Genomic DNA, 19,772 nt, shown 5'->3' with positions numbered 1-19,772 from the left:
GTCAAATGGAATGTCCTTTGAGATCCTGGCTGAACACTTACCCTCATGCTCAAATGTGGATCATTCCATTTATCTAAATCTACGCTTTCAGTAAGACATCAAGTATTTTATCTTTAATTAGGCAAGGTATTAAACTCCTATTTTCAACTGCACCTATTTCAAGTTATAAAGCTCTACATACATGCATGCGTACGTTCTCTTGTCTTTATGAAGGAAAAATTCTTTTATTTACCTAAAACGCTCTTTCTTTCTCTCAACTCTGAAGTTATTCTAGAAATTTGGTTCTTGGTGTAAAATACCATGTTTACTCTACCCAGACCATTTATTTTCTTGAGAATTTGATTTTTCTTTCAAGCATCATCTTTTGAGATCAATGAAGAATTAAAGGGTATAGGAAAAGCTGGTGTAAGTAAATAGATTTTCTTACAGAGGCCAGAGACACAGTGGTAACTGGGATTGATGTCAGAAACATAAAATCATAAGGAGCATCTGAAAAAGTACTGATAAAATTAAAAGAAAGACATCGTAATATATTATGAAGTATAGTAAAAATGAACATAGATAAATCCTAGAATTATTTAAAAAAATGCATTTGGCATGCCAAATTTTAAATAGTAATCACTAACTGAAATTAGTGTTAGTTTCTCAAAATTATCAGGCAGTTTTCCTACTCTACAGTGACATTAAAATCAAGAAAACCTGGAAAAATAAAAACGGGACCTTGAATGAAAGCAAAGATGCTTCAGTAATAATTTTCACACAAAGCCTCATTCTATGTTGTGCCCCAGTCTAACTGATCTTACCTGTTACTCACATAAGACGTTATGTAAAATAATGAAACAATGCAGGGAAAAAAAATATGGATCTTTGTCATATTCCACACTCACATTTTAGCAACCTCACAAAATTAAAAACGTTGTCCAAATTAAATGTCAGGAGAATTATTTATTTTACCCAAGTGATAATGTACGTCTTGGAAGGCTTGTTACTAGCTTCAAGGAAACAGAAAACAACTACAAAGCTAAGTTAAAGGCAACTTTATTACAATACTTTTCCAAACTTCAAAATGCATTTATTATTGAATTTAATCTAATATATAATACATTATATTACAAGACAGAAAGCATTTCTGGTCAGATATTTAGCTTGCATGTAAAGCCCAAAACAGAGCTTCCTTGGAACAGCAGCAATGCATAATAGTTTATATCACTAAGTAAAATATTTCTCTGATGTTGCATAAAGAACCATTCATATTGCAATTTATTTTATGTTCATTTCCCCTGATTCAGAACTAAAGCAAAGCTATCTTTTCTACAACTTACTAGCTAATACCTAGAAGTTGTCTATATCCTAAACACATCCACCAGCTTAGAAATACTTCCTTTGGTAGAAAATAGGATTTTTAAAACTAACGAAACCAAACAAACACTATGATTTCCCCATTGCAAACAGGGGCAGAATTCTCTTCTTTCCCTTTTTGGGAGCCAAATCTGGGCCCTCCTGCTCTTCAGACAGTCATCCTCAGTAGTTTCTGCTTTACAAAAATACCCAGATCTGTAATGAATTCTATTCTAACAAAGTCATTTCTGTTTTATCTTGCCTCCTCATATTTCCTTACTTAGAAGCGTTTACAGCCCACTTTGAACATTACGTAATAATGAACTTTACAATATAGTAACCTTGGGACATGCAGTAACATAAAGGAAGTATTTTCCAAATTAGACAAGAACATTATTTGCTCATCCACCTCTGCTTCAACCAACCAACCAGATTCCACTTACGAAAAGAATTCCTTTTCCAAGGTTACTCCTATAATAACCATAAAAACAGATGTAAATCCACTGAATCAATCTGGCTCCTTACTTCGCTCTCTCGGTTTAACATTTGTGAACTACCAACTAGCACAAAATGCGTTCATCCTCCTCGTTTTCACAACGGCAGGAAATGGTTAGAGAAGTATAGAAAAGATTGTATTTTGTCTTTCGTAAGGCAAATTTAATACGGATTTTGCTATGAAGTTGGAGGAAAAGAAAATGGGAACGAAAAGGCATGTGCTGGCTGCTCTTGGGGCAAGGTTCATAAATCACTGTACGTTAAGAGCGCGTGCTGAAACTTCATGGTGCCAGTCACGTAATTTTGTGTATTTGGGACTAAAGACGTGAAGGGGTGTCTTTTCCCTGCGGAAATAAAAAGAAAAGAAAGAAGAAAAGAGAGTGATAGAAGAGTCACAAGAAAGAGAAAGAAAAGGTTTCTACGCTTAGATCACCATGCAGAAAACGTGCCTTCCAAAAGCTTAATTTCACAGAGCTGTTTTGTTTAACAGCGAAGATTTCAAGGGTAGAGCATGTTTAGAAGTACAGAAATTAATCTATAGAGCCCTCTTGGAAACGTCCATTTTTATTCCCCAAACAAAGCGACTGCAAGACAACACATGAACTCATTCACAAACATCTGTAGTGTTAGCAAAGCGCCCCCAGATATACCCTTCTGCCCACTCACTTCAATACTGGAGAAAACAAGCCGCAGACAAAAAATTCAGACAGCATCAACTAATTTAAAAATCTGTAAGTTGTACATTTCAGTCCCACAAAAGGCACCAAAGTTAAGCTTAGCTCCTAGGTGCAAAGACAAAATGCCATACCATTCACTTGAAAAGGTGAAAAAACACAAATTGAGACCATTCATAAAAGGAAAGCATTCAATTTACCAAAAGAAAGGACAACTTACTTTGCCTTCTTTGTATTATCAGTTTCAGATTCTTTCACTGAAATAAAATAAGCAATAGCCAATGTCAGTTTGCTTTTTTTTAACTTTAAAATCACTTAAGCAATTACCTGTATCGATTAATACCAAATGGTCAAGTTACACAGAGCCGCTAAAAAAGTTCCTTATCACGTTGGCATTGGCTACACGCTATAGTCAGTACTATGACTACTACTACTGCTACACTTTTCAGTATAACTCTCCTGGGCTGGTTGTTTATTTACAGCACCACTATGCATGGCATAATTTAAAAGCAAACTGTCTCAGGAAAATTACTATTTTCCAATAACTGTCCATCAGTCTAAATGCCACTCTCTGTGGCAGAGAAATATTCATCCATTAGAATCCCTAGGTATGTACTTACTACGTTCAGTCCCAGTGATCTGGGCGAGGATTCGGAAAGAGCGAGACTGAGTCGTTCCAGTCCTTGGACGCCAGTCTTCAGTATCTTCAATCAGTCTCTTCTTACTGGCATCACTGTGAGTAGGTATGTGATAAAACTCTGTGTAACGATCCATAATGTGTTTTCTTGGTGGGCTAGGGTTAAAAAGGAAAAAATAGGATTAAAATATTTGTAATTATGTTAAGGACAAAATATCTTCTCCCATATTATTTATAACTTACACATTTAATCCTCAATGTTCCCTTTGGGTATTTTGCTTTTTCAAGTATACTCAGTAACAATTTTTCTTAAAAAAAGAAAGCATCCTTCTAAAATAGAGTAGACTAGGTTATTTTTTTAAGTTAGTTTAAAAAAAGGTACTTATATGCTAATATAAAATAATAGTATAGATGGCTATTCAACAGAAAGGTTACCGTTTGGGTAGGATTTTCCTTTTAATTGACAGAAGAAGGCAGCAGAAGAGAGATTTCAACATGAAGAAAAGGAAAAGAAAAGAATAAGAAAAGAAGGAAAATAACAAGAAATTGCAAAGTCCACAGTAATTAAAATCAAACAATTCAAAATTACTAGCATTGTTCATCTTATGGCTAACGAAGCAGATATAGACTACATCCACAACCACTGTTAAATACCCATATGCTGCTAAAATATGTTGGCTTTCACAAAATTAAATGATCATTTCTTCACCGGGCCCAGGAGCCATGAACGGTTTAGTACAGGCTAAACCAACAATTCCAAACACAATTTTGAAAAGGGTCAGAACTTATTTTCTACAGTATTCTCATTTATGTGTATAGATATCCCTAACCCTAAATAAAGTTGGGGGCAGGATCACCGCTGTAAAGAGCTGTGGTCTATCAGAAACCAATGAAATATTTATCAAAAGACCAAGATATGAATTGTGGCTCTACGACTTTTGACTAGTCAATCTCACTGAGCCTCAGTTTTTTCATTTATAAGATAAGAATATCACATATAAAGTAGCACTGTTCTCAGGATTAAATGAAATAATATATGTGAAAGGGATGTGTAAACTATAGAGTTCAAGAACTTCGAGTTTGCTAAGACTATTCATTTTTTCTATTAAGAAAGCATAAATACCAATATTACGGAATTTACAAAGTACATTATTTTAACACTTTAACCTAAGATCTAGGTAACTTTATAAATACTCCTCTCTTCTCAACCCCGCCCCCCAAATAGAATAAATGCAAACTAAATTATGAGTTTCACTTCAGAAGAGAAGAAGGAACCTGAGCCTGGACTTGCAGACAACTGGCGCAAGATCCAAGCAGAGAAGGTACCCTAAGAGCGTCAGATGTGTGTGGCAACACCTGCTAGGTTAACTCACTGCTGAAAAATCACATTGCTATCAGAATGCCACGTGACTGCTGTCATTTTAATAGGGACACCATCAAAAACTGTCTCAGTACACTAGAAGAGTTTTTGCCCAGGGGCATGATAGAATTAACGTTAACACTAGCTTTGCAGTCAGACAGGTAGTAGTTCTAAGCATACATCCTCCATTCAGTGTGTATTTTATGCAAGTCATTTAACTTCTCCAAGTCTCGATTTTTACCACCTGAGAAATGGGGATTGCATCTACTTTAAAGGGTTGTTTTGAGGAATAAATAAGGTAGGTAAAGGATGTAAAGTGCTTTCCACACTAACTAACACAAAGTAACATAAGGTGTTCTTTTATGATTACTAGAAAAATTATTTGCAAGGCATGTTCTAAGACTACAAGTCATCATATATATAAAGAACAGAATCAATAGTATTTACACATAATACTAATAATAGTATTTTAATACTATTTACTGGTATATTTAATAGTATATTTTAAAAGTAATTCAAACTATTATTTATGATAAAAATTTTAATATTCCAGGAGTGAAATACCTAAAATACCTTTTACTGATATTGAACAAAACCTCCTAACCCTTTTTAAAATAGACATAATTTTCTTTAATTAGAAAATAATAGACATACACTATTTCATAAATACACTGTCTTTGGCAGATTCCTAAACAGACAACACTTTATCTTATGCAATTACTTGAAAAACTTTATATTTAAGCTACTAAACTTATAGTTTTAAATTTCTCTATAGTCAGTAAGTGTTTACTCTTAAATGGTACCAATTTCAGCTATAAGACTATTTTATCCTCTATAAAAGGTTTGGACTATAAAAATACAAAAAAACAGTGTTAAGTTAAGACACCAAGATTAATAAGATGTCACCACTTAAGAATATTTTTTAGCCACAACACACTTGCGAAAAGTATAGTACGTCTTGGACTCTTTTGTGACATTCACCACAGCTTAAGGTCTGTGTCAAGTGACAGAAAGTTTCTAAGCATTTACTGGCTTTGAAACTCTAATGACTATGATTAAAGAAGGGAATAATCTCAATAATTTGATTTTCTGAAATGTATTTGGGATAGAATATAAATTCAACTATCAAGAGCAAACAATTTATTTCAAAATACAGACATTCAAAATTAGCAAATTTATTCAAAACTTTAAAAAATATTAAACAAGGGAGGCCCCAACCATATCTCTAACTCCAGTATATACTGTCTATAATAATAATCTATCTTTCTGAAGGTTTAGCTTACTAAGTTCTTCCACTGCAGAAGTGTGTGGGTTTTCTAAACACACCCACTAATTCACACGAAGCTCTCTAGCATGAAAAACAAGTTTCCTAGGTTCCTAATATATTTGAAAATTCTAAGCAAAGAGAAGAGACTAACAAAATTTGGTGATGGTGTTAAGTTGAAAGCCAGATGAAAAGTTGCAGAGAGACAATGATGAAAATTAGAAAAGAAACCACTGATGAGGTACTTACACAGTGCCAGGGTTACTGAAGGAGGAATAACACACACACAGAAAGATGTGATAGAGTAGAGAAGACAGTGATGTTCTCAGGATGATGGGCAACAAAGATGAGGCCAAAAAAAAAAAAAAGAAGAAGAAGAAGAAGAAGAAAAAATGAAATAACAAAATTCAAAAAAATGAAGACATTACACCAAACATCATGCTTCAAAATAATCACGTAAATGCAGACAAACAAAAATGAACAAGTGTTAGTCAAAATTCTGTTACACTGTTATTATTTGGAGAACAGTTTTATCTGTGTTTTTTTGTTTGTTTCCAAAAAACACTGAAAAATATTTTATATATTAATGGTAGTTGAAGTCTCAAGTTACTAATGCCAAGAAAGATTCACTATTTAAAATTTTTTTCTAGGTTTTTATAAAATTTATTTTAGAGTGAATCCAAATTCCTACCATGGTTCCTAACAAAAGGCAGAGATTAAAATATAAATTAGATGTAAGATATAGAAACAGATCATTTTAGAATCACTTTTAAAATCAGAGCAGACTAGGAGAAAATCTTTCAGTCTCACATAATATAAAAGTATACATTACTAATAGCAAGTGTAATCTTCTCACATAAATTATCCTGAGCCATACATTATAAAGGAATAATATGCTATCTGAAAATTTTCTCTTATTTTTTAAAATGGAGTGATTATGATGAAAAATATATGAAGCAGTGGGTCATAAATAATAGGCTATAACTCAATTTTCATACTCTCCCCTGTCCATCATTACCACCGCCCTCATTCAGAAGTAAATTCCAGGAAGTTTAGAGCTCCCTTGTAGGAACTCCAGAGTTCTGTGTTATCAGCAACCTAATTATTGCCCAGAAAGGCATGTTTGATATGATAAAAGAACTAGGTTAATAACACCTAAAGAGGAAAGACATAATTCATTCATATAGCTTATTAAGCATAAAATCATTAAAAACAAATATATTCACATTCTATTATGTATAGAGACGATGAAAGTATGAAACGCTATATAGCTGCTCTATGCATTGTTGTTGAATCAATCCTACCACAATGATGTTTAGTCAGAGTAACTAATTACTCATTATAAAGGCAGTGAGAAAAACTGCCTACCAGTTTGAATACTAAGACTGTGCACTGTAGCTAAGTGGTATTTCCACACGTCAAAGTCAGTTTCATTAACTCAATAAAGGGCTGAGTTTTGCTGAGTGGGGGTGCGACGCAGGATTAAGTTAACCTCAGTAATTTATGGGTATTTATTCTTCTCTAAGCCATAATGCAAAGCATTCTCTCCTCTGCCTTGCTATTTTAAATAGCAGGGAAACAGTTTTTCAAAATAACCTCCTCTGAATAACCTCAGAATAAAATCTTAGATATATATTTAAACATTTTAAAATTTAGGGAAGAAGTTTTATGTCAAAATGAAGTTGGGGGGAAATATTCTATGATGTGGTAAGGGGTAGCCAGCAGAGGGTTGATTGGTTAAAACCTAAAGATGCCAATTTTAATACTTTGAACAGATATTTTCATGAATTTTAGAAAAAGTGCCCAAGTGGAATAGCCCATCATACACCACAGTGGCATTTGTGCCAACGTGACAAGTCAGATGACGTGGCTTTTCACCCTAGCTACGCCACCCACTTCCTCTGTGCCTGGACAAGCTGCAATCCCCAAGAAGCCTCCTTTTCCTCAATGGCGAAATGGATTACAATTTCTCCATCTTTCAGAATTCTTATAAGGGTGTATGTGTTTGTATTTGAAAGCACTCTGAAAACTATACAAATACAGATTTGTTGTTAGAATAGATCCTCCAGCGACTCAACATAAAAAAAGTATTATCAAACCCAACTGTAGTTTATGCACATTATTCACTCACGTAGCCTCAATTCACTCAATTTATCCTCAAGTCTGTAACCATGAAAAACAAATATTAATTCAAAGTAACAGAAATAAGCCCAGGGCTTATTTGGCTTCAAAAAACCCTAGGCTTGAATCTTAGCTCTATCACTTGAGAATTCAATCACATACTGCATTTAAAAACATCTAGCACAATGCTTAGTAATAATGAATATATTAATGAATCTTAATCTCAATTTTTAAAAATGTATATTTAACCTAAATGCTTAAATTTATTTTTCCAAGTCCCATTTTTTTCCCCTTTATAAGTCAAATTGTTACACTGGAATCTAGTAACTAGTGAAAATCTTTGTGTATAAGAATTTAACTTCAAATAGACAAACAATAAATCAAGGCTTGGGGATGTTTCTCTAGTGCACTGTGCAATATTCTTATGTGTCTATAACATGAAACTATTCAATTAGTGAGATCATAGCCATACTGGAATAAAGTTGCTCTAATAATTCAATAGTTAATCCCTCAAGTGTGTCTAAGACAGATATTCCATATTTCCAATTCTACTCTAGAGTATGATGATAAGGAAATTTCAGCACATGCTCAGAATAATCATAACGCAAAATTAATTTAAGTTCTTACCTAATGTGATTTTTATCTATTTTTAAAGCTAGTAATCACCAGTTTATCATCAATACCAACAGACACAAAAGCAAGGTTTTGAAGTTATACCACAGTAATTTTCAATGCCTATGCCAACTGCCTGTGACACTTAACAAGCTGGTACTTAACTCTCTTAACTAATTGCAAAGGTGTACAGACTTTTTATCATCCAGTGACACACAACTGCATATAGCGTTCTAAACCTTTCAGTAACACTGGCTGAAAAATCGAAAAGGCTCTTAAAGATTTTACCTGGGAAATACTGGGTTTTGATATGAATTTGGAAAACAACTCAGTTTTATATGTACTATTCACTAGTGGTACATATGTTTATGCTTTACATTCTATCTTTATCTTTGTCTTCTAATAGTCTTGACTGATACAAATTACCCCGAACATTACCTCTTCTAAACCATTACACAGCAAACCCCACATATATTTTATGATAAAAGTTAAACACTACTATTTACTACCATAAAGGAATTCACCACAACACAGCAATGCAAACCAAACTTAATGAAAAGGTTAAATGTGGTTATTCTAAATTACAGCTGTTTTGCAAAATTTAGCTTAATTTTGCAAACATTGGGCATTCATGCTGTTTACTCATATATAAGTCACCATATTTTCTCTCCAGTAATGTGGATACTAACTCTGTCACTTTTGTTTTCTGTAAAGAGAAAAGCATTTAAAAATATTACTATCATATCATGTTTTGTATCTTCCAAGGCCAGGTTCTTCAAAATCCCACATAAGAACTGTTAGAAGAAACTGCAGTCCAATGAAATTAAAATTAATTAAGGATGCATGAAAGACTTACCTCTTGAAAGCAGTGGCACATTATAATGCAAGGGCATATGGAAAGGGAAAAGGTAAATCAGTTAAACTACTTGATGTAAAATAGACTCCTTTCCAGTTTGGAATATAAAGTTCCATTTTGCTCTAAGTAGAGTAAGGAGAGTAATAAAGAAGACAGTAAGCCAAAACTAAAAATTCATATATGTACAAGATGGACTAAAAATTTCTTAGAAGTACCTTGTTCATTATTATTTACAAGAAGGAACAGGAATGTTAACGTATTATTAAGAAATATTATAAAGATAGCAATACAATCGTTAGATTTCATACCACTAGGATGAATAACTATTTCTCAGTAATGATGCATAATTCATAAGCACTTATTTGTGTCTTATGTTTATTAATCCTAGATAAATTTGGGTGGGATGGCTATAAATCACTTAAAAACTACTAGTCCTCCTGCTTTGAAGAAAAAGATAACTTACGCATTTAACTTCAATCCTCCTCAACTCCTAAATTTTTGGTTACTGGCATGTATTAGTTTTAAAATACAAAGTAATTCATAAAAAGTAACAACTCTCTCTTAAAAAAAAAGTAACAACTCTCAACTGTGAAAGAGTTTTGCTGAAGATCTTTTGTTAACACTATAAAAATGTGGAAAATTCAATAATCACGTAATTAGTAAAAACGCTGACAGTGATTTCAGGAAGATAGTTTGACACCGGATGCAGGAAATACATTCGTCAATATCACAAAACACCTGCTCTTCAAAATGACACGTCACCGACTAGTAAATAGTAAAATGTGTGATTTATTTTCGATTTTTCTGCTCTAAATGTAGTAAGAGAAAGCGTACTGCAAATCTGTCTTAGAACTTCATGGATACTTTGTTTTCAAGACTAATCAAGCTTTCATCGTGCTAACGCATCTGGGCAACATCTGAAATTAAGCTATTTTTAAATGCAATCAATTTACGAATGCAAAGCAGTAACTTGCTTGTTAATGATGCAAAATATGTAATAATCCCTTCTGTCCTGAACCTTGTGCAAGTGCTGAACACCAGGCATGTGCTCGATAACCACATGTCGATTGATTAAGAAGCCACTGTAGAGACCCTGTAACCATACCTCTGCCTACAGCTTCAGCTGGAAAATAATAAGCTTTAAGTCATTTCAGGTTTGATCACCAAAGCTGTACTCATAAAACACAAAATTTCAGCTTGGTATTTTCACATGTTTTCAGTGTAGTACCTTTCCGTAACCTCAATTTGCTTTTATCTCTACAATTTTTCCATTAAGAAGGCTTTCTTATAAAATTTCAAGAAATGTTAGCAAGGAGAAAAGATTTTAACTCAAATACTTCCTTCAAAGGACTTTTTTCTACTGAGCCTGGAATTTAACAAACATAATAAACTTCTGCTTTTAGTTTTCTGTGGGGCTAGCATTTGACAGGCAGCATCTGTTTTTTCAAGGTACTACTTTGATTACTCTAAAATCTATTGTCTTAAAAAAGACATACCAAAAAAAAATATAACCAAACGCACCTCAACACTACATACTACTTCTCTTCCTCACATGGAAGAAGAGATAACTTAGGACACTAGATTTCCTCAATTTATACATCGAAACTTCCAAAAGCCATCCACCACCACAAAACCACATGTAGGGCCCAGCAGCTGTCCTTCCAGACCTGCTCTTTCCTCTCTGCCGCAGCCTGGAACCCTGCCACCTTCTTTTTCAAAGCCCCCGAGTTGCCATGGCAGCAGTGCTATGAAAGCACAGCCCCTTCATTACATGAATTAACATTCAGAAGGGATTATCTCAGAAAGGACCTATCTACACAATTATTTTAATTATATTTTCCTGGGAACCGGCATTGGTAAAAACAATCACGCATGCAGATTATTTCCTTCTGTTTTCCTTTTAAAAGACACTTTTGTCACAATAAATCTGATCAAAATGATTTTACAAAAATGACTTGGGCTTAAAGTACGGTCACTGGATTCCAAAAAGAATAAAATAACCGTCTATTAATGGAGGCTGCTGAAAATAGACTTCAACCAGTTTTTGAAAAATCTGTACCATAAAGAGGGGAAAATGATAAGGAATGGATTTTTCAAAAAATTCTGCTAACATTATATATTTAGTGCCCACTGCTTTAAATTTTAGAAATATTTTTACAGTGAAATATCCTCTAACTTGCTTCTGATATTTTTTAAGCATCCTTTAATGTTACTGTCCTCTCATTACTGTTTGATTTTAAAGACTAAATTCCAGCATAAGTTCATCTGAGAAGAATGTTGCTTAGCTAGCTGACCTAAGCTAATGCATCACACATAGACATGAGTCAAAACTAAATTTGTTTTCTGTCTTCCTAGAAAAAAGGCTTCTTACAGACTTCTCATTTCCTCTCTCTTTAGCATGAGATACGTAAGCTGACACAACTGCAACCACTTTGTTTCAACTTCTGGTGGCGCATAAAAGGATGGAAAAACTGAGGAAGAAAGATTCAAGGTTTGCCTTGCATTATAAGGTCCAGCTGCTCCACTTGTTGTGCCGGGACTTGGAGAAAAAGAGTTACAGAGTCCGTTACATGGTTCATAACAGGTCAAAATGCATAATTAGGTCTGGATTAACCTGTAATCGCCTTGCAGAAAGCGCTGTATTGTATGTAACATAACGCGACACGTTAATGAAGCAAATGAAACTTCATCTCCCTTCCTTCAAAGAACAGCTGATTTTGGGGGGGATGGAGATTAAGTTTTGCTTGGAAATTGCCTGAAAGAAGAGTTTTGATGAGAGCAGAAAGCACCCTCGGCCACCTACCCATTTTGCTGTTTACTGTCACCCTGGGATCCTCTTCTCTGTCCCTCCGCTACCTCCTGGGCAGTCTCGGCACACATGCTGGTGACTGTGGGCTGCCGTGGGACATGAACTGCAGGTTTACCAGCGCTCAGTGCAGATGGCCGCTGGTCAGCACTAAGACTGGCGTTAGCATGCGGTCCAGAGGCAGCGAATGGGGGAGGAGTGACAGCGGCCCCCGGTGCAGGGGAAGCATGTGATGAAGTGGTCGCATGGGCTGGGGTGAAGGCGGACGACGGTGATGGGATGGGTGTGACTTTTGGTGAAGACACAGAACCAAAGGGTCGTGGTGCCTTATTGTAGGCCATGTTGGTTGTGGAAGTGACTTTGGACACAGCAGGAGATGGAATGGGCACAGGTTTAACTACTTCTTTAGGTTCTCCCTATGTAAAATAAAAATAAACATACACAAAAACAGGCCAAAGACATGCAAAATAGATCCACTGAAAAGAACACACAGCTAGTTTGTAAAAAGACAAACACAATCATGTTAGCAGGCCAAACTTTACACGTTTTCAGATAAAAACAATGAGTTGATATAACACAGTATGCATGCCAACGGGTCCCAACATGCATAACACGGAGGCACATACTGAGTAGATATATTTTTTTTAATAAAAATGAAAGGAGTTCAAAATATTTAGGAAATAGATTAGGAAAGTTATCAAAAAGCCTAAAGGCCAAAATAAGTACCAATTCAGACATATTCCAAAGGAAAATTTTCTAAATACCCCACAGTAAACAAAACATCATTAACCAAAATATTTATTTTAAAATATCCAGAGTCTCAATTATAATTCCATCTTTCAAACATGTTTAATTACTGTCCAGAGTACAATTATTTGATTCATGCAGAAGCAGCAGCACATTTCTAACTCTTCAATTAAAAACAAAACAAAACAAAACAACCGAAGGAATGTTCATTTTCATCTGACTCAGAAATGGGCACATTCTAATTATTCTGAATCAAGAAATTGCTCCTTAAAAAAAAAATCTCAACAAAAAAAGCAAACAAATCAACAAAACAAAATCAATCCTTTCCCTTTCCTGTAATCCACCTGTTGTTTCTCTCTCTGGAATGTTGTGAGATATCACTAAAGATGGACTAAACTTCTTCCCTTTTCTAAAATAAATATTTAATATTTAGTAGTTACATGAGGGGAAAAAAAAGATCTTAGATGTTTCTTCACTGCCATCAGTCAAAGAAAAAAAACAACAACTAAGAAAGATCAATTCCTCCTAAAATGAACAGAATTTGTGTTTGCAAACCCCTATCCCAGAGTAAGTATGAAGTTAAAAACAAAAAACAAAAAACAACAGCTTAAGCTTCTATGACATTCAAGAATAAGTCCCTACCATCCCCAAAGAAAAACAATCAAAATTCCTTAAAAAGCATACAATGGTGGCTCTATTATGTTTAATTTGAAGGAAAAAAAAGTAATCTAAATTAATGTTACAGAAATAATAAAGCTAACTGAGGGGGATAAAGTAGCTTCATGCCTCTGGGAATCAATATAAATAAATTCAATGGAAAGGCACAAGTAAAATTAAGGAGAAAACCCCAAAAAGCACAAAACCAGATTATATGAATAATGGCTTGGGACAATTTCAGGATATATATGAGAAAAATAGGGTACTTGCCAATAACCTAATCCAAGAATACTCTGAAAATGTAATTTAAAAACTCATTAATATTACTAATAAAATGTTATTAAAGACTTATTGTGATATTCATCTTTGGTAACCACTTATTTAATCTGTTTAGATTATGTGAATAGAGATAGGCAAATTAAAAGTGAAGGTAAGAAATCTGGATATGAGTTATTGATAATATACGACATTGGAAATAATGTTTAAATGATGAGGAATAATTTCAGATGATAATTCTGTATGTGTTGATTTCCACTTTCCCTCGTCATCTTTAAAGGAAAAGAACTGTGCGGAGAACTGCATTGAAACTATAAATTGTCAGTATGACTGGAGACAGGAAGGGAAGTTACAGTGGTTCAAGAGGGACAGTCAAATAATGCCCCAGTGATGCTAGATTAGAAACGCACCTTTTGAACAGGAACCGGCTCAGGCTTGGGTGTAGCAGATGCTCTGAGGAAAAAAGAGAAAAAGGAAAATAACATGAATTTTTGCAAACTTCTTACTAATGGAATTTTTATTATTATATACCTCAATATACTAAATCATCAGAACTTAGAGTTTCATAATTCATGGTTTTACTATTCACAATCTACTAATTAGTTCATGCAGCTCAAATGCTGTCAGATCCAATACCTCATATACCAGGTGTACATTAGTGTATGAATACCCACTCTACCCACTCAAATGAGGAAAGACAAACACCGATCCTGTTTGCTAATGCATCCATGTTTAACCTTTAAATTAAGGCTACTCCCTACCAAAAAGGGTAAGGTAAATAAACATGACTTTCTGATCCTTGCATGGCCCCCAACAAATAATCTGCATCTCTGTCTCCAATAGTATCTGCCTTTTCTCCTATCATCCATGAATATGCCCAGAGGACATTGGATCTTTTTGTGAAGATACTGAATAAATTCTGGTTGAACTGGGTCACTGAATGCATATTAATTTTGTATTTATATTCTTAAGTGCACGTTAATGTATCTGTTCCGCTAAAACCAAACTGTAAGTTCTTCCACTAGGCTATAATTTCAGTGAATGCAATGACCACGCCCCACTTGTGTCTATATCAGCACTGCACCTGGCATGTAATAGGTCATCAGTAATGAGTGTAGAAAGGAGAGAACAGGGAAGAAGGACAAAAATCCATGCACAGAACTATTCTCATATTTAAATATATTATTCTTAATCTATGCTTTTTTGTATTATTACTGTCCCTTGGGTTATCATGGACTAATAATAACGATAATTGATTTGGAGTATGTCATTTAATCATGACAAATAACCAAAGTAGCAACTATCATTATCCCCTTTCTTCACATGAGGAACTCCAAAATTAAAGTAAATTACTTCTAGGATGGCACTAAGGCCAACAGTCCTTATATATTACAATACACTGGCTGTAGTCAAGGGCAGTAACTAAATGATTGGAGAGCTTCTAATGATTTAAAGGCTATTTTCCCAGAATTAAGGTACACGTTATGTTTAATAATGTCAGAAGCAGTTTGACTCCTCTTATAACACATAAGCCTGAGGATAAGACAGCAAGTGCAGAATTCAAGAAATGTAACCATAGTAGGTAAATAATAAGTGATAATTTTAAGCTGCAAACCATGAGATCATTTTACTTACAGAGAAGCTAACATAGGATATTTGGTCTCCATAATCATAACCTAGTAATGAACTCTGATCAACATTTTTAGCAGCAACTGAATTTTCCAATAACAACTATTTTGGTTAGCCAGGGCAGGCACAGACTGAATAATTGGCTAACCTAATGAGAGACCACAATGGATGCTAACATTCCGTTAGTGCCATGTAGAATTACCCTCTGCAGTTGTACAACTTTCCACGTGTGCTCTCAATCAGACAATTTCTCTTTTAGCTTATAGGGTTATTATAACAAGCAAAGGAAACAAGTTCAACTACAGAACAGTGGAATCTTCCTTTCATTGAAATTTCACAATAAGATGTAATCACAAAGGATCTACTCATTAAAACCACCCAAGACATGATTGAAAGTTTGCCATGGGACTTCCCTGGTGGCACAGTAGTTAAGAATCTGCCTGCCAATGCAGGGGACATGGATTCGAGCCCTGGTCTGGGAAGATCCCACATGCCGTGGGGCAACTAAGCCCGTGCACCACAACTACTGAGCCTGCGCTCTAGAGCCCGGGAGCCACAACTACTGAGCCCACGTGCCACAACTACTGAAGCCCGTGCGCCTAGAGCCCATGCTCCGCAACAAGAGAAGCCACCACAATGAGAAGCCCCACACCACAACAAAGAGCAGCCCCTGCTCGCTGCAACTAGAGAAAAGCCCACACAGCAACGAAGACCCAACACAGCCAAAAAAAAAAAAAAGAAAAAGAAAAAAAAGAAAGCTTGCCATAATAGAGAAGACAATATCCTTTTTCATTTTTAATCCGGACACTTAAAGGTACATGGAGCTCTTCTAGCAACACAAAAACAATTTATACAAAAGACGGATGTTTAACAGTCACTAGGTTTCCAAACAGAAGAAAACACACATATCCTATGTCTATGAAAACAAACCGCTTAGTTTTTTCTAGCTGTTAGCTCTTATTTAAACAGTGTTGGCAACAACAAAAGCCCCAGAATGGTTAGTTTTCATTAACTTTGGAGTCCAACCTCTTAGTTTGTTGAGACGCATAGAATAATGAGTCTTAACATATTTTATGGATTGAAAGTTCTACAAAAATACTTCTTAAAATATGGAATTCACAAAAAAATTTTAAACTGGATCTTAAATACCTGCCCTGCTTGCCTTCTGATAAAGTCCCGTAAGTGCAATGACATGAAGAAAAGCAGTCAAAGAGGGACAACCTGTCCTCAGAATTCCAGGATTGAGTCCACTACATGTTAGAAACACAAGCATCATTTTGTAGGTGGAAAAAAGAAAAAAAAGACTGGCTTATAATTAAATGTCAAATGAAAGAGTGAACACTAGATGCAATAAAAATTAGTTCTGGTTTAACTATTTACCTAACTACCAAATGAGTCATAGAATCATTAAAACTTAGAAGGTTCCTTAGAGTTACTCTATCACATGCCAATCAGATATACGTCTGACCTCTGTTTGAATATATATAGGAGCTCACAGTTTAAGACATGTAATTTTTTGAATCCTGTTTAAAATGGCCTTCATTGTAATGTGTTAGTTATTTTGCTTTTTTGGAATAAACAGAAGAAGTCAACTGGTCCACGTTAAAAATATTTGCAAAAGCATTTTTAACACACAAAATATGTATACAAATCTATAACATACATTATTTACATTTTAAAAGATCAGTAGGGTACATAAAGCTCATATTTAAGTGTGATTACATATTCTTACAACACTAAAACTATTGTGGCTTGGGAAATTTAGAATACATGACAATTGAAATCTGAATAATGAACAGCAATCAACCAGTTTTTTAAAAATCAAACTTTACTAATTATCACAAAACAACAAAATAAAAAGATACAACACCTTTTATTTTCAAAGTGTCAAGATTTTTAAAAAATATTAATGCATAATGTTTGTGAGAATACTCTGTTGCTGGAAGAATTATATATTATTACAGCTCTTTTGGAAAATAATCTGGCATTTATTTATAAAAGGCTTGAAGAAAGCTCACACCCTTTGACTTATTAAATCAACTTCTGGGAGTCTATCATAAGGAAATAACCTAAAATAGGAAAAAGACTTTATGTAAAAATATACTCATTCCCTACAGTATAACTTATAATAGTGAAAAATAGGAAACAACCAATTAAATATACAATGAGGAAATGGTTAACTGTAATATAACCAAATGATGAAACATTATGCAATGATTAAAAATCATTTTGAGAAAGAATTCTGAATTGCACGATAACATACTTACTTTATGATATTAAGTGAAAAAAGGAAAATATAAAATAGCGTATACAGCATGATCAATGCATGGAAAAAAGTGGCTGGAAACACACCAACATTTTAGTAGAAGCTCTCTATGAATGATATTTGTTTTCTTCTCTTTCATGTGTTTTCCATATTTTATGCACTGTACACGTGCTACTTTTTATAATAAGTAAGACTATTTCTCAAAGCATGCTTCATAGAAAACTACTTTCTAAAACACAACCCCGCCCCACCCCCCAAAACAAAGGTTCTGTTATCAAAGATACTGGAAAACCTGAAGTTCAAGTTCCGGTAAGCAGTAGCCACAGGACTACTCAAAGCCTTTAAATGCCCAGGAAGAAAATACTGTGGCTCGTGGGCCACACCCATTTGGAGTTTAGAATACTCATTTATGGAACTCGTTTTCAGAATATTCATTTGCTCAGGAAACCTTTCTCAAGGTTGGAGTTATTAGGAAAGGGAAAAACTCTCTGAGAAATGCTATTTTAAAGAAACAGTAAAGAGAGTAAATCTCTGTCAGTCCGAAAAGTTTTAAGTCTCCTCCAGGTGGCTACAATTAAGGGAGAAACATTACAATCCACAAAATCCTCGAAACCTTTTGTTATACAGAATATCGTTCTTACTGAGATGGTGCTTTCATGAACTTTGTTAAATAAGATACCCAAAGACTGAGCATAATTTAATCGATGTTTAACGAGGAAAATCTCATTTCCTTCACCAAACTGAAATATATATTTCCTATATTCCCTGAGGAGAAAATCCTAATAATATGAATAAGGAAAGCTAGTTCTCAAAATTAAAATTTTTATAGTTGCCTTTCTTTTTTTTAGAACAACATTAGATTGAGCATCTGCTCCTTTACTTTAGAAATGTGATAGATTACTTAAAAGCAAATAATTGTATAAAGACTTTAAAATAAAGTTTTAAAACCTGATGTATAATTATTAAAAATTATTCCTACATTTTTCTGTTCAAATCCTGGGAAATACACAATGGGATAATAGATTTCCCTTTCAACCACAGCGAAGGACACAAGTCACTTTTGTGCAGTGTGGTGTGTTTCAAACCAGAAGAGATCCTGGCAGTGGCCTGGTGCCACGGGTCCAACAGTCTGCTTATTGTTCTCTCTTCCCTTAGTGCGAAGCCCCTGTACGGGAGTAAGCCACGATGGCGGGAGACAGTGTTCTGGCCCGGTACTATCCTCAGCTCATGGAATTCAAAGAACAAAGCCGTCAGTGTGGCCACAGCAATCTATTTTGAAAGCTGATTGACTTTTGTGAGAGCAGTATCCAAAATAAAAATCCCTGATGCATTACAACCAGTTTCAGAACTTCTGGCTGAACAGTTGAAAGGAGTTCTAAATTACAATGTTGTATTCAAAACTGGAATTGTGGTGCCCTGGTTAGAATAGTGCATAGGAAAAATAATACCATAAATAAGCTACAGATCTATTAAAGATCAGATTCAAAGGAATCATGAAAAACTGCATTGTTCGAACACTCAATGAATTTTCTAATACTGCTGTATAAAGTAATACGTTTTTAGCTAATAAAAGTCGCCAATGAATGTTCACATTAGTGTTTAAGAATGAGGAATTATGCAACAGAACTGGACTGATAAAGATTACTCACATTACTCATTATGTCTTGGTGAAGCCTTCAACCATATCTAATACACTTAACTCATAAACAATCATACAGAAAAGAGGAGGATTTTTAGTTCATCTTCCGTGAGATGAGCTCTATCTAAGTTTCCCACAGCATGGCCATCTTTGGGCTCACTGACCTCAGGACCCATAAACACTAGGGCACATCATTAATCACTTTAATTGCAAAGTTGTCAATTTGCAATAACAAAGCAACTCCAGAGGGGAAAAAAGTGAGCACTCAAGTGTGTAGAGGGATGTCTCTTTAAACCGTTTCCCTATATTTAATTGTACTTCTAGTCAGTCGGCTTTCCTAAAAACTCAAACCTTAAACATTTAAATCACGTATGGCAATGCATCAATGGTTTTTT

At 34.6% G+C, this 19,772-nt stretch overlaps 1 protein-coding gene across 15 annotated transcripts in view; it reads right to left on the bottom strand.

Moving 5' to 3' along the window:
* The window catches only part of PDLIM5 (PDZ and LIM domain 5), a 211,591-nt gene that overhangs the window by 84,630 nt on the left and 107,189 nt on the right, over positions 1 to 19,772 (bottom strand). For 4 of the 15 annotated variants that reach the window (XM_082391703.1, XM_082391697.1, XM_082391705.1 and 1 more), the window contains exons 4-9: positions 14,254 to 14,296; positions 12,161 to 12,579; positions 6,018 to 6,032; positions 3,580 to 3,597; positions 3,128 to 3,300; positions 2,728 to 2,764 (exon numbers count right to left, since the gene is read on the bottom strand). In XM_082391703.1, the coding sequence (XP_082247829.1) occupies positions 2,728 to 2,764; positions 3,128 to 3,300; positions 3,580 to 3,597; positions 6,018 to 6,032; positions 12,161 to 12,579; positions 14,254 to 14,296 (705 nt within the window). Of the gene's footprint in view, positions 1 to 1,022; positions 2,178 to 2,727; positions 2,765 to 3,127; positions 3,301 to 3,579; positions 3,598 to 5,999; positions 6,033 to 9,158; positions 9,208 to 12,160; positions 12,580 to 14,253; positions 14,297 to 19,772 lie in introns of those variants that run through there. The other 11 variants (XM_082391700.1, XM_082391708.1, XM_082391711.1 and 8 more) reach the window with 11 other exon arrangements.

This window comes from Balaenoptera borealis, assembly GCF_965194805.1.
Source record: "Balaenoptera borealis genome assembly, chromosome: 4".
NCBI classification, from domain to species: Eukaryota; Metazoa; Chordata; class Mammalia; order Artiodactyla; family Balaenopteridae; genus Balaenoptera; species Balaenoptera borealis.
The sequence above is the reverse complement of the archived record's forward strand: the minus strand, read 5'-3'. Positions and strand labels throughout refer to the sequence as shown.